The sequence below is a fragment of the Carcharhinus amblyrhynchos genome, chromosome 9 (genome assembly GCF_965287045.1).
Source record: "Carcharhinus amblyrhynchos chromosome 9, sCarAmb.v2.hapA, whole genome shotgun sequence".
In the NCBI taxonomy this organism is placed as follows: Eukaryota; Metazoa; Chordata; class Chondrichthyes; order Carcharhiniformes; family Carcharhinidae; genus Carcharhinus; species Carcharhinus amblyrhynchos.
The window spans coordinates 32,504,241-32,517,649 of record NC_137332.1 but is presented as its reverse complement, the minus strand read 5'-3'; the positions used below and the strand labels follow the sequence as shown (position 1 = coordinate 32,517,649).

The window sequence follows — 13,409 nt, the reverse complement described above, 5'->3', positions numbered from 1 at the left end:
TCCCCCTCGGCCTGGAGGAGTTCCGTTTGCTTCAGGCCTCATCCGGGCGCGACTGCTGCAGAGAAGGACCCGGGGTCTGTCTGCAGGTGGGTGCATGGTGACTGAGTCCAGGTCCCACTGGCTAGAGTGTGTCCGCTCTGTGAGCCCCTAAATAAAGACCCACCGGGGAGAGAGCGAGGGGGGGGGGCAGCTGGAGAATTACAGCAACAGCGTGTCTCAAATCACTAAGGGGGTCTTGACTGTGTGACTCTCCTGAACTTCCCCAAGCTTCAGGCAACGTTTCTATTGTTGTGTCTCCCGCCCTTTTATCAGAATTGCACAAAGAACCACTCTGATTTCTTAAAAAAAATCAAGCGGAAGTTATCTGGGGAAACTACGTAGCGAAATTTGGGAGAGCTGAGCTAAGCTGCAAATGAGGGAGGGCAGTGCAACAATCTGGATTTAACACAACTCTTATTTTACCTTTTTAAATATGAGTATCTTTAGACCAGTGGGTGTTGAGCCAGCTATCCTAAGCACTCTTTGCTACCCTAAGTCACTCATAGAATCCCAACATAGTTTGAGCAAAGTTGGAACAGTTTGCAATGGCATTTAGATTACATATAATAATACGTTAAGTTTCCATTGAGTCTATCATGATAGGAAAATGTTTTTATAAATTTGTGATGGACAAGCAATATAATGAAGCTGAGCCATAGAGAAAGGTTTTGTTGAAAGAAAATATTTTAGTGCAGGCATACAGTGCACTTGTAAAATGATATGTTAATAGGGCAAACAATCTCCCAATTATTTTTAACATGCATCTTTTTTTTTAAAGACTGAATGAGATGAAGTGGACTTAATAAATACAAATTGTCTTGCATTGGCAAGAACCTGGTGACGATGTCCTTTGTGAAAGTGCCTGTTGTTGATGTCCATATTGACAATTTTAAGGAGATCTGGCCATCGATACTGCTGGCAGTACGGACAGCAAATTTCATAGCCCTTGATACTGTGAGTTCAGCGTTTCTTATCTCCTAATTGTTTTAAAGTCATTTTAAAACAACAAACATTTATATTTGACTGCTCTGCTCACAGGAACTGAGTGGACTTGGGACACGAAAAGCTTTGTTGGCACAGTGAGTAGAAATTTGATTTGTGGTTAAATGAGTTTATCCCTTTTGTTCAGTTCAGAAATCTTATAGTATTGTGATTATAGTGCTATCCTTGCAAATTAATGCTGTCATCACCTTTCTCCCCCCCAAAAAAAAGCCATGACTCTTAGTCTTTGCAAACTACCATCCCATTTCCAATCTCCCTTTGCTCTCAAGTCCTTGAACTAGTTGTCACGACCCAAATCCATTTATATTGTTTCTGAAACTCCATTTTGAATTCTTCCAATCAGGTTTCTAACCATGTCACAGTTTTTTCTTTTAACTATTTTTTCTCTGGGATGCGGGTGTCACTGCCATGGCCAGCATTTAACAAAGTCACAAATAACATCCTACGTTACTTGTCACAAAAGTGAATTTTCCCTTCCCCACCTGTCTGCAAACTTTGACACAATTAACCATACCATCGTCTTCCATTGCTTCCCCACTGTCATCCAGTTGGGTGGGGTCCTCTCACGTGGTTCCATTCTTATCTATCTAAGCTGGAGAATCATGCAGTGGCTTCTCTTCCTACTCCTGCACCATTACCTCTGGGGTCCCTCAAGGATCAGTCTTTGATTTCCACCTACTTCCCATCTATGTGCTTGCACAGCATTAGCGTTCATATGTTTGCTGAGAATCAGTTCTACCTCACCACCATTCCTCTCACTCCTCCAATATTAATGAATTATCAAACGGCTTATCCAACTTCCAGTGCTGGATAATCAGAAATTTAATGCAATAAATATTGGTAAGATTGAAACCAATGTTTCCAGTCTCTGCTTCAGGCTTTTGTTCCTTAACTGACTGACTTGTATCACTCTCCCTGACAAAGGCCAGTCCATTCTCAACCTTGAACAGTGGAGTCAGATGATCCAAGATCACATTTGATCTTGAGATTAACTTCCATCTGCTTATTCACATGCCATCTCTTAAGACTGCCAATTTCCAACTCCATAATATCACTCAGCACCCCTTTCTCAGCTCATCTGCCTTAAACCTCTTCCAAGCCTATATCGCCTCCAGAAGTAACTATTTTAATCTAGTCCTGACTGGTCTCCAGATTCTCTTCCTATAAACTTGAATTCAGCTTCCCATGTTGTACTTTGCAGTAACTCCCAATCCTCATCATTCCTGTGCTTACTAATTTGTGCTAGCACCTGGTCAAGCAGTGCCTTGATTTTAAAATTATCACCCTTGTTTTCCTATCTCTGTGGCCTACTCCCCCTCTATCTCTGTATTCTCCTCCAACTCCACAACCATCCAAGGTATCTGCCCTCCTTCAATTCTAACCTCTTGGGCATTCACAATCTCAGTTACTCCACTATTGGCCATACCTTGGGGCCTAGACACTGGAAGATATGGAATTCCCTTCTTGCACCTCTCTGCTGCTTTACCTTGCTTTCACCAGGTTTTTGGTCATCTAACTAATATCCCTTTTGCTGCTCTGTGTGAATGCAACTGTGAAGGACTTTGGAACTATTTTTACATGATGCTAATTAACTATTGATAGCTGTTGACTTATCTAAATAAGTAAACACCACTTCCTCAGAAAAGGAGTCGGATGATCCAATCTTAGTTTATTTCTTTCTGGCTTTTTTATTCCATTACGTATGACCTGAAGATTTTCTCTCCCTCTTCTTGGGAAATTGGACAGCACAGTGGTTAGTACTGCTGCTTCACAGCTCCAGGGACCCAGGTTCGATTCCCAGCTTGGGTCATTATCTGTGTGGAATTTGCACAGTCTTCCTGTATCTGCATGGGTTTCCTTCAGGTGCTCCTGTTTCTTCCCACATTCTGAAAGACATGCTGGTTAGGTGCGTTGCCCTGAACAGGTGCCGGAATGTGGTTTTGGGGAATTTCACAGTAACTTCATTGCAGTGTTAATGTAAGCCTTACTTGTGACTAATAAATAAACTTTTTTTTTAAAAAAGTGCTGTCCTTTGTCCACAGCAACCCTTAATGGCACGGTGGATATGAGGAACTCAGCAAATAAGGAATTACAAGTATAGATTTTCATCCAACAACTGTGCTTGCCCATTTCTGCACGAGTTAATGTTCCTAAAATATGTTTACTCATTTTCTTCCTAGAAATCTTGAAATTGAAAATAGGTTTTGTAAATCTTGAACAGTTATTTTGATTGCACCTGCACAATGACCAAAATCATGCCCTTTGGTATTGATTAAAGGATGAATCACCTTGAATTGATCTATCTCACACACAACTTGCTAAGATTGTTGATCAGTCACATCGAGGCCTACTGCCACTGACAAAGCCATCTTTGAACTGGGAAACAGTGAACATTCACACTGCCAAGAGTAAGCTTTTGCAGCAGGGAATTTTATTTTGGTGGCCAAAATACTTCAGAAAGTTTTAAAAAGCAACTTTGATAAGTAAACTCCTCTTGCAAAGATAAACAAAACTCAGTCTTCAAAGCATAATAGAAGTTATTTTTAATACTCTTTTTATTAAAACCTAGAAAATACAGAACAAGAAACACACAATAGGCAAAGATTTCAGCTGAAGGAGAGATCCAAGTTAGGCTGAATGACACCACAGAAACACTGAGCTTTCTCCACAGATCTGTTTTTGTACCAAAAGATTGGTCAATTAAACAGTTTGGTTATCTCAAAATGCACCCAAGTAATTAATTTAGAGTTTAATAATCAACATGCCAAATTATTTATGATGATTTTGATGCTCGAATCATAATCTGACACTTAAAATATTGATCTGTCATTCGTCTCTGTTTTACGGAAGTTCTCTCCCAAAAATGGCTTATGATTCAGCAATTCTCTAACCAGTTTAAACTGGCTCTAATACCAAATGTATTATCATTTGGCACTATCCTTGGGCCTGGATATACATGGATAATTTACTTTATTGCATAATTTGTGCCTGGCTTGTGCTGTATCTTCCATGAATACATCTTTCATTTTACTGGCATGTTACAAATTCATTTCTTAATGATATTATTAATATGTAACTTAAACTTAAACTTTTGTATTATTTGCAATTAAAACATTCCCTGCTAATCATCCTCATGTCAGATATTTAGAATTAATCAGAATTCTCAACTACAGCTATAGATCCCAAAACTTCAGCAAAAGTTGGAGAAAATATATGGACAAATTGCTGAGGTGCACAAACTATATGGCAGTAATAGGGAATTTCAACTACCAGATCATTAACTGGGATAATATCAGTGTAAAATGTACTGTCTAGTGGGCACAGAATCTTTTAATGCATTTAAGAGAACCTTTTCAGTCAACATAGAGAAGGTCCAACCAGGGTAAGGGCAGTCCTAGATTTAATTCTAGGGAATGAATTTGGGCAGATGGAAGAGGCATCCTGGAGAGGACGTTTTGGTGATGTTGATCATTATTCGGATAGATTGATTTAGCAGCTTTAAAAAGAACAAAAGTAGCCCCAAAGTAAAAATTTTAAATTGCAGTGAGGATAGTTTTATGGAGCTGAGATGTGCTATGACAAAAGTGGCTTGGAAACAGCTGATTAAAGGTAAATTAGTAAGAGCTGTGGGATGTGCTTGAGCAGAAAATTGAGAGGGTTCAGAACAAATGCGTTCCCATAAAGAGCGAGATTCTCAAATCTAGAACCCCCTGCCCGAGTGACTGTCAAAGACAACATAGGGTAGAGTAAGGTATGAAGAAAAGCTCATGACAGATACAACAGAAAATCTGGAGGATTATAGAAAATGCAGGGGTGAAATTTAAAAATTTAGGAAGACAAGGTGAGAGTATGAAAAAAGATTAGAAATAAAATCAATGAAAGCTCTGTTGTTACAGAAGTACATTAAAAACAAGAGGATAACTGAAAAAGTACAGCCTATTGGTGATCAAAAAGGTAACTTGTATGTGGAGATGGGGGGGCGTGGGCATGCTTCTTCTTGAAGACTTTTTGTCTTGTGCCCACAAAAGAGGAGTTGGGGTTTGCTGACACTGTAGGTGAGGAGGAGTGTGAAGAATTGGCTGGGATAAGTACAGTGAGAGGAAATATTGAGGCATGTAGCATTTTGGAAAATTGGGTAAATCACTAAAGTAAAAGGAGAAGGTCATTTGGCCCCTCAAGCCTGCTCTACCATTTAATTAGATTGTGACTGATCATCTACTTTCGTGTCATTTTCCACACCAACCCCACAGCCCTTGAATATCAAGAAATCTATCAATTTCCAGTCTTGAATGTACTCCAGTTACTGAACCTTTACGTTCCAAACGCTCACCACCTTCTGACTGAAGAAATCTCTCCTTGTCTCGGTCCTAAATGGCCTGCCTCTTTTATCCTGAGACTCTGCCTGTGGTCCTGGACCTCTGCCAGGCAGGGAAAGCCTCCTTCTGGTTTGTAGCCTGTCAAGTCCTTTAAGAATCTTGTACACTTCAATGAGATCACCTCTCATTCTTCTAAACCCCAGAGAAAACAGGCCCAGTCTCCTCAATCTCTCTGGAGAACTTTAGCTAAGAAGAAAGAGTGGGTAGGCTGGGGTTGTTTTCTTTGAAATACAGATGGCTGAGTAGAAATTTAAGGAGTTTAAAAATTGAGGGACCTAGATGGAGTGGGTAGGAAGGACCAATTTCCTTTAGCAGAAGTCAATAACCAGGGCACAGATTGAAAGTGCTGGATAGAGGGAGTTGAGAAACCTTTTCATCCAGAGTGTGGTGGGGCTATGGTATTTGCAGCCTAAAAGTATGACAGAGACAGAAACTCTTGTCACATTTTTTAAAAATCTGGAGTATAGATCTGAAGTATCATAGCCAACAGGGTCATTGTTCAAGAGCTGGAAAATGGAATTAGGCAGGTAGCACTTTTTCTTTGGTCAGCACAGAGGTGATGTGCTGCAAGTCCTCTTCCTTGCCACAAATCTCACTAGAGTAAGCTTACTTTCAAATATTGATGCCAGTGTAAGATTTCCCAGTATCTGTTGTTTTAGTCAGTGGGGTAAATCTACATAAGTCTTAATTATCTAAAAGGTTGAGTGTCTCCAGATGGGGCCACTCATTGGAACGTTGTAGAGTTAAGGAGCTGTATGTTTTTAATGTTTCACTTTGTGAATACATCTAAAACCAAGTTTTAGATTTTGCTTCCTCTGCTATCATAGATGACACAGCTCTGTCTAAAGATAGATTGAATAATTCTTGCTTTCTTGGATGTCCTACAGATCAATTGAAGACAGATACAAAGCAATATGCCAAGCTGCCAGAACTCGTTCTGTTTTATCTCTTGGGATAGCAAGTTTCAAACAGCTGTCAGACAAGGTAAGAACCTTTTCAAAAGAAATTCCGTTTAATCCCTTGTGCTGTTCGGAAAGTTCCTCCGAAAGAACATTATTTACCTTCCGCTGACTAGTTGGTCCCTCTGAGCCTTCCAATTCCTCAATGGCAATCACTAATATCTCTATAAAGTCATCAGAGGCATTTTTGACCTTTTAATATTATCCAGCCAGAAAGCTGTATTTTGCCCTTTTCATCACCCTGCACTATTCTATTATCTTTTTGTGTGAGAAAGTATATTGGCTGGCGGTGGCATCCTAGCTGTGAGATTGACTAATGAGTGACAATTCTATGTGTATATTATTTATAATTAATTTTCCCTTTGGCAGTGTTCAACTGCTTCACTGTGCCGCCTGTTGTACATCATGGGCTAAATTGGGTCCTTTCCATGTAGTACTAGCCTGTTCGGCTCCACTCCCTGCATATCTATAAAAGCTGTGAATACTTTAGAATCAAGACTGGTCAATCTCACAGATTACGTTGAGAGTTGGGCAAACAAAGTATTGAAATTGAGTACAGTTGGAAGGCATGGATAAGGATAAGAACGGAGGTAAAGGGGACATTCTGTGTGCAATAGGAAACTACCTTAGCAGGGAAGGCCATTCCTGCATTTTGTGCTTCATTTCAGCCTGCCCTTGAGTTCTCACTGGAATGACAGAGGTTGAGGGGTGACCTAATAGAGGTTTACAAGATTGAGTGGCATGGACAGAGTGGATAATCAGATGCTCTTTCCTACGGTAGAAAAGTCAAGTACTAGGGGACATAAGTGTAAGGTGCATGGAGAAAAGTTTAGAGGAGATGTGCAAGGCAAGCTTTTTTTTTATAGAGGGTGGTGAATGTCTGGAACGCATTGCCCAGGAAGTGGTGGGAACAGGTACAATAGCGGCATTTAAGGGGCAACGAGACAATTACTTGAATAGGACGGGAATGGAAGGATACAGACTCCGTAAGTGCATACAGGTTTAGTTGAGGCAGACACCATGATCGACGCAGGCATGCTGGGGGTGGGGGGAGCACGCAGGGCCTATTCCTATGCTATGCTTTTTACTTTTGTTCATTTTTCAATAGCAGGAGGAATCTTGATGCATTAGATCTTCTTCTCTTCTCCAGCTCCTCATTTTTGAGGGGTGGGATTGTATGGCACTATAGTGTAAATGCCCCCCGCCCTGCTTCCAAACAGGGTTAAATAAATAGTTCTTGGTTAGGTTGATGGTGTTTCTGAGCACGAGCTGCATTTCCATCCAGGGAATGTGAAGGAGAACAGCAGGGGGTGGGGGGTTCTTTCATGCTCTAGAGTTTAGAACATAGAACATTACAGCGCAGTACAGGCCCTTTGGCCCTCGATGTTGCGCCAACCAGTGGAACGAATCTAATGACCCTTAACCTAAACTATTCCAATGTTATCCATATGCCTATCCACTGACCATTTGAACGCCCTTAAAGTTGGCAAGTCCACAACTGCTGCAGGCAGGGCATTCCACGACCTTACTACCCTCTGAGTCAAGAACCTACCTCTGACATCCATCCTATAATTACCACCCCTTAATTTAAAGCAATGTCCCCTCATGTTAGCCATCACCATCCGAGGTAAAAGGCTCTCGCTGTCCACCCTATCCAATCCTTTGATCATCTTGTATGCCTCAATTAGGTCATCTCATAACCTTCTCTCTAATGAAAATAACCTTAAGTCCCTCAGCTTTTCCTCAGTTTGTGCCACACAGAAATGGAGCTGTCTGGGTGAGGGGGTAAATTGCAACAGAGCCGGCTGAAGGGGAAAAAATCACTACCATTTAATATTAATGCTTTTTGCTTCCCTGTAGATATATAGCTGCTAATACTTTTTTACTCAGAGGGTAGTAAGGGCATGGAATGTCCTGCCTGCAGCAGTTGTGGACTCGCCAACTTTTAAGGGCGTTCAAATGGTCAGTGGATAGGCATATGGATAACATTGGAATAGGTTAGGTTAAAGGGTCATTAGATTCGTTCCACCGGTTGGCGCAGCATCAAGGGTCGAAGGGCCTGTACTGTGTTGTTACCTTCTAAGGTTCAAGAAGGTTGGAATTGCTCAGCGCACATGATGACCAGAAGCAGCAGCAGTTAATGTTAATTCTGTTTGTGTAACTGCTGCTCTTATTGTGATGTTCAACATTGTAAATGCCTATTATTGTACTCCCTGCGGGTGTAACAGGTACATTGGATTAATGTCAACATGTTTTTAATACATTACCCCATTAAGATCATATAAACTGTCTTTTCCATGTACTTTGAAGTTAAGTATCTTACCCTAGTGTTTTAAATGAATATGGATACTTGTGTGTTTGCAATTGGTTAATCACAACTGTTAAATATTTCAGCCAGCAGGCACCTATTTGAGTCAGGTGTACAACATTACCCTGCTCTGCATGGATGAATACACAATTGAGCCACAGTCTGTTCAGTTCTTGGTCCAGCATGGCTTTGACTTCAATAAACAATATGCTAAAGGAATTCCGTATCACAAAGGGAATGACAAGGTAATGGCTGACTTGATTTCTTAATGTTTTTACATTATTTAAATAAAAATAATCCTTAGATCTATTTGCTTAGGCTAGATTTCTTGCTTTGTGCTCTTTCAACTATTGCATGCTTGGTAGGGGTGGAAAGGATGTTGACTTCATTGATTTGTGTGCAATTTAATTTATTGGTGCATAAGTTATAGTGTTGAGTAGCATTGTACAGCTCAATGCAGTCTTATCGTCACCTGCCAGGATGCAGTGTACAATAGCACCCCTTTTCAGTATCAAGTGCTGCCAGGGCAGCCTTGCCATGGTTACATTTGAAGTAATGCTTTCTCTACCCTGCTCCAACAATACATCTCAACCCCAACATCAGAAGAATATTCTGCATTATACAAATAAAACTTTTTGTATTTTCTTAAATTTGCCAATCTGGTGGTATGTTGCAGACAATTTTATCCTGAGCTTTTGTGCAGTAACTGGATGGATACTGCCTGAACTCAGTTCAATATGACCCTCCAGGGCACCTAGCAACAGAGGTGGTTTGTCATATCAATAGTCCAGGTCCTAGTTAATCCATTGTGCCCAAATACAATTTATCATTTGTTTTAATGTATTTTTCCACAGCCTAACGAATGTCTTGGCCAGAATATGCGAGCTCTATTCCTAGAAATTGTTCAGTCCAAGAAGCCTTTAATACTTCACAATGGGCTGATTGATCTGGCGTTCCTATACCAATGTTTTTACGCAAACCTGCCAGACCAGCTCGTGACCTTCACAGCAGATCTGTCTGAGATGTTTCCAGCTGGGGTTTATGATACCAAATATGCTTCAGAAGTTGAAACTCGCTTTGTGTCCTCTTACTTAGAATATGCCTTCAAAAAATGGTAAGTGGTTTTAAAGTAGCTGTTATTTTCTTCTGTATTGAGGGACCAAGGAAGTGATTTTGTTGTTAAATGGGAAAGATGATCATTTAAATCCCAGAAATCTGACTTTACAATTTCCTTAGTTTATAAGGAATTAAGAATGTTTTAAATTACCTTTTTATTGAAAAGCTGTAAAAGCACAATTGATGAATTTTTTTTCTTGTATTGAAACTATAAAACTAAAGTGCTATTGGTTAATGAATGAATGCTGATTGAATTAATTCCTTTTATTGTCAAGTCATGGGCTCTTTTGTGTCCATCTTTAAGAACATAAAGAGCCTTGGTTTCACAAAAAGCAGCAATCCTCACACTTACTCTGAAGTGTCAAATTAGCTCATGTGCTCAAATCTCTACAATGGGGCTTGAACCGTCAACCTTCTGACTAAGGTGAGAGCACTACTGTTGAGCTCAAGGCCAACACAATGAGGCACTCTTTGAAAGAGTGGCAAGGACCATATGGACACAAGGTTGATGCAGACACCATGTGAACAAGTGTTTTCACTCCTGTGCAGATATTCCCAACCTTTAGCAAACTGTTTATTAATCACAAGTAGGCTTACATTCACACTACAATGAAGTCACTGTGAAAATCCCCTAGTTGTCATACTATGGTGCCTGCTCGGGTACACTAAGGGAGAATTTATCATGGCCAATGCACCTAACCTGCACACCTTTTTGGACTGTGGAAGGAAACCCATGCAGACATGGAAAATGTGCAACTCCACAGTGACCCAAGCCAGGAATAGCATCCCAGGTTCCTGCAGTGAGGAAGCAGTGCTAACCACTGTGCCACATGCTACCCAAATATTTAGATTTTTAAAATTAAGGCCAGAGATGCACTTTCAAACTTCACACCCATGCACCCTTTAAAAGGTGTATTTTGAGTTTTTTTGTTTAAAAACTTATTTTATTTCTCAACTACTTGATGTGAATATAAATTTGGAAAGGCCAAGCAGTACCTGTTTGTCATTGAGTTTGTTGTTTTTTTTATTCTAAGACCTTTGGTGGTTTGAAATGTAATACTAGGCTTGTCTAATGTCTGAAATCCTGGAACAGTATAGTGCCAATTTACTGTGTTATGCTGACTCTAGTAATAGTACATGAATTGTTTCAATTTGCAGCAGAAGGGAGAATACCAGACTGATTGACACTAGCAGCAGGCATCTCTCCATTGAGTTCTGTAACTATCAACAGGCATTCACGGCTTATATTGACTATCGGTACTGCAACCACCCAGAGGCTGATGGAAAGCTTACGGATGAGAGAAAAATGGAAATATGTGACAGGTTTTCTGTGAGTAGAATGGACATAAAATTTTAACTTTTGGGTTTTGGCAGGAATCTTGTGAAATGAAGGATGTCTGTACTCCTTCCATAAATCATCTTTAGATAGACATTATTTCACACCAGTGACCAGATAGATTATTTGCTTCAAGCCTGTGTCATAGATACGCAGAGCAGCTTGGGAATAGTCACTTTTTTCAAACATTCTTGATGGGCATGATGTCATGATTATAAATACAAGCTGGAACAGTGACCCTTGCTCAGTCCAGTTTAATGCATAGTGATAATGGGAAGTTTGTTCTCTGATAATGCACTTGTAAATGTCTTTGCATGTCTCTTTAAAAGGCTTATGGCTGGTGTCCAAATGGAGTAAAATGCTCCCTGTCGCACAACACTGACCTCATTATTGATCAAGATGAACGCATCAATGAAAAAAGAAAGAAGAAAAAGGCAAGGAGAAAACGAAGACAGCATGCAGTGGAATCGAGTGACAACCCTACTGCATACACAGTTGCAGATAATATGACTCCCACTGATGATCCTCCATCTAAGTTATTGTGTGACAACGTGAGTGTGGAACCAGAAAGAATGGACACTGAGGAAATGATACAGGAAAAGCCTTTAAGTGATGTGCAACTCCCAGGGACCACCATAGACGAGGAGGAAAGTGAAGACAATCTCTGTGGTATGGTGGAAACGCAGGGGGAATTTTTGAGCAGCAGTAAAATGGATAACAATCCTGAGGATCAAAAGTGTACAAGAACTGAATTGGCAGAAAAGAGCAAAGTGGAAAAATATGAGGGGGGCACCCATCGTGCAGGGTTTGACGCTTTCATGACTGGATTTATAATGGCTTACATTTTGATGTGGAAAAATGGTAACGATCCAACAAAGAACCACCCATGGCTCCCTGACTGCCACAATAAACTTTATCTGAGTGGCAAAGCTATTCCCTTACAGATTTGTAAAAGTTCATTCTCAAAATCCTCAAAAGCTCACCAGGCCAAGATTGTTTTTCCCCAAGCAATTCAATGAGGTTTGGAAAATTTAAATAAAATCTAATGCAGCTATTTTTAATTAAACATAAGAAAATAGCCAACAAATTTTCTTGTAAGCTTGTTCAAAGATGTAATTAAATTTATAGAAAACTAAAGACTTGGAGATGGTAAGAGGGATACTATTAAACAGGCATTGTCAATCTTTTATTTAAATTTGTTTTCCTTGCTTGCTTTGCACTGCAAAGTCACTGTTCCTAATACAAACATTTTCAGCATTCAATTTGGTATTTAATATGTTTCATCTTTTGACAAGGTAGTATTTGACAGGGAATTGGCTAGCCTTACTGGAAATCTTTATTGATATGTTTCATTCAACACAATTTGGATGACCTTCCTGTTCTCCATATGGCATATTACTTGCAGAATTAACTTGTTCTTTCTCCAAATTATTTTTGTTAAACATTGATTGACTTTAAAAGCTGGTCCTCAATCACAGAACCCTTTGGATTGGACTTTACGTTCAATGAGTCAGACATTAACAGCATAGAAACAGGCCCTTTGGCCCAACTTGTCCATTCACCACCTTCAGTGAAAAAAAATTGCCCCGCTGGACTCTTGTATCTCTTCCCCACTCAGACTAAAGTTACACCCTCTAGTTCAAAACGCCCCTACCTTTGGGGAAAAGATGTTGACTGCTTTAAAGTTCACTGCCCCCCAAGCTTCAGGAACAAAAGGCCCAGTCTCCTCTTAAAATGCAAACCATCATGTCCCACAGCATCCAAGGAAATCTTTTCTGCACTTTCTAGTTTAAGAATATCCTTTTTATAGCAGGGTGACCAGAATTAAACAAAGAACAACCCAGCATGGAAAACAGACCCTTCAGCCCAACAAGCCTATGCTGCCACATCTTCCTACACCTACCATGCCCTGTGTGTATGTGAATGGAACCCCTAATGTAGCCAGATTCAGGGGAGACTGGTGTCAATTTGGTGCACCAATCAGCCTAAGAGCACATCTTTGGGGTGTGGGAGGAAACCCACAACCACAGGGAGAATGTGCAAACTCCCACAGACACAGGCCCAAATCCATGTATCTGCACAGCTAGCAGTGATGGTCACTGAGCTGTTGTGGTGCCCATCTGCTGATCCAGGATTAAGCATACACAAAGTACTAGGCCACTCTCGGAACCTCCAAGAGCAGCCCACGCACGACCCACCGTGTGCATGCCCCTCGTTTGACAACAAGGTGGACCGACACCTGTGGAATAAAAAGACAAAACATTAACATGTAA

At 40.4% G+C, this 13,409-nt stretch overlaps 1 protein-coding gene across 3 annotated transcripts; it reads left to right on the top strand.

Annotated features, from left to right (window-relative positions):
• Nucleotides 1–66: 66 nt before the first annotated feature.
• On the top strand, nt 67–12,740 carry toe1 (target of EGR1, exonuclease). 3 transcript variants are annotated; one of them, XM_080196547.1, is made up of 8 exons: nt 67–86; nt 818–993; nt 1,078–1,118; nt 6,305–6,401; nt 8,771–8,929; nt 9,539–9,798; nt 10,959–11,130; nt 11,466–12,740. In XM_080196547.1, exons 2-8 carry the CDS (start codon nt 883–885, stop codon nt 12,153–12,155), a joined length of 1,530 nt encoding a protein of 509 aa, XP_080052673.1. In that variant the 5' UTR covers nt 67–86; nt 818–882; the 3' UTR covers nt 12,156–12,740. The 3 variants fall into 3 exon arrangements, with proteins under 3 accessions (XP_080052673.1, XP_080052674.1, XP_080052672.1); XM_080196548.1 differs by lacking the exon at nt 67–86 and adding an exon at nt 123–273; XM_080196546.1 differs by lacking the exon at nt 67–86 and having other exon boundaries at nt 123–993.
• Nucleotides 12,741–13,409: the final 669 nt, after the last annotated feature.

Coding starts and splice junctions, on each gene's coding strand:
- toe1 (XM_080196547.1), top strand. CDS start 883: ATGTCCTTTGTGAAAGTGCCTGTTGTTGATGTCCATATTGACAATTTT. Junction 994..1,077: donor ATTTCATAGCCCTTGATACT/GTGAGTTCAGCG, acceptor CTCTGCTCACAG/GAACTGAGTGGACTTGGGAC. Junction 8,930..9,538: donor ATCACAAAGGGAATGACAAG/GTAATGGCTGAC, acceptor ATTTTTCCACAG/CCTAACGAATGTCTTGGCCA.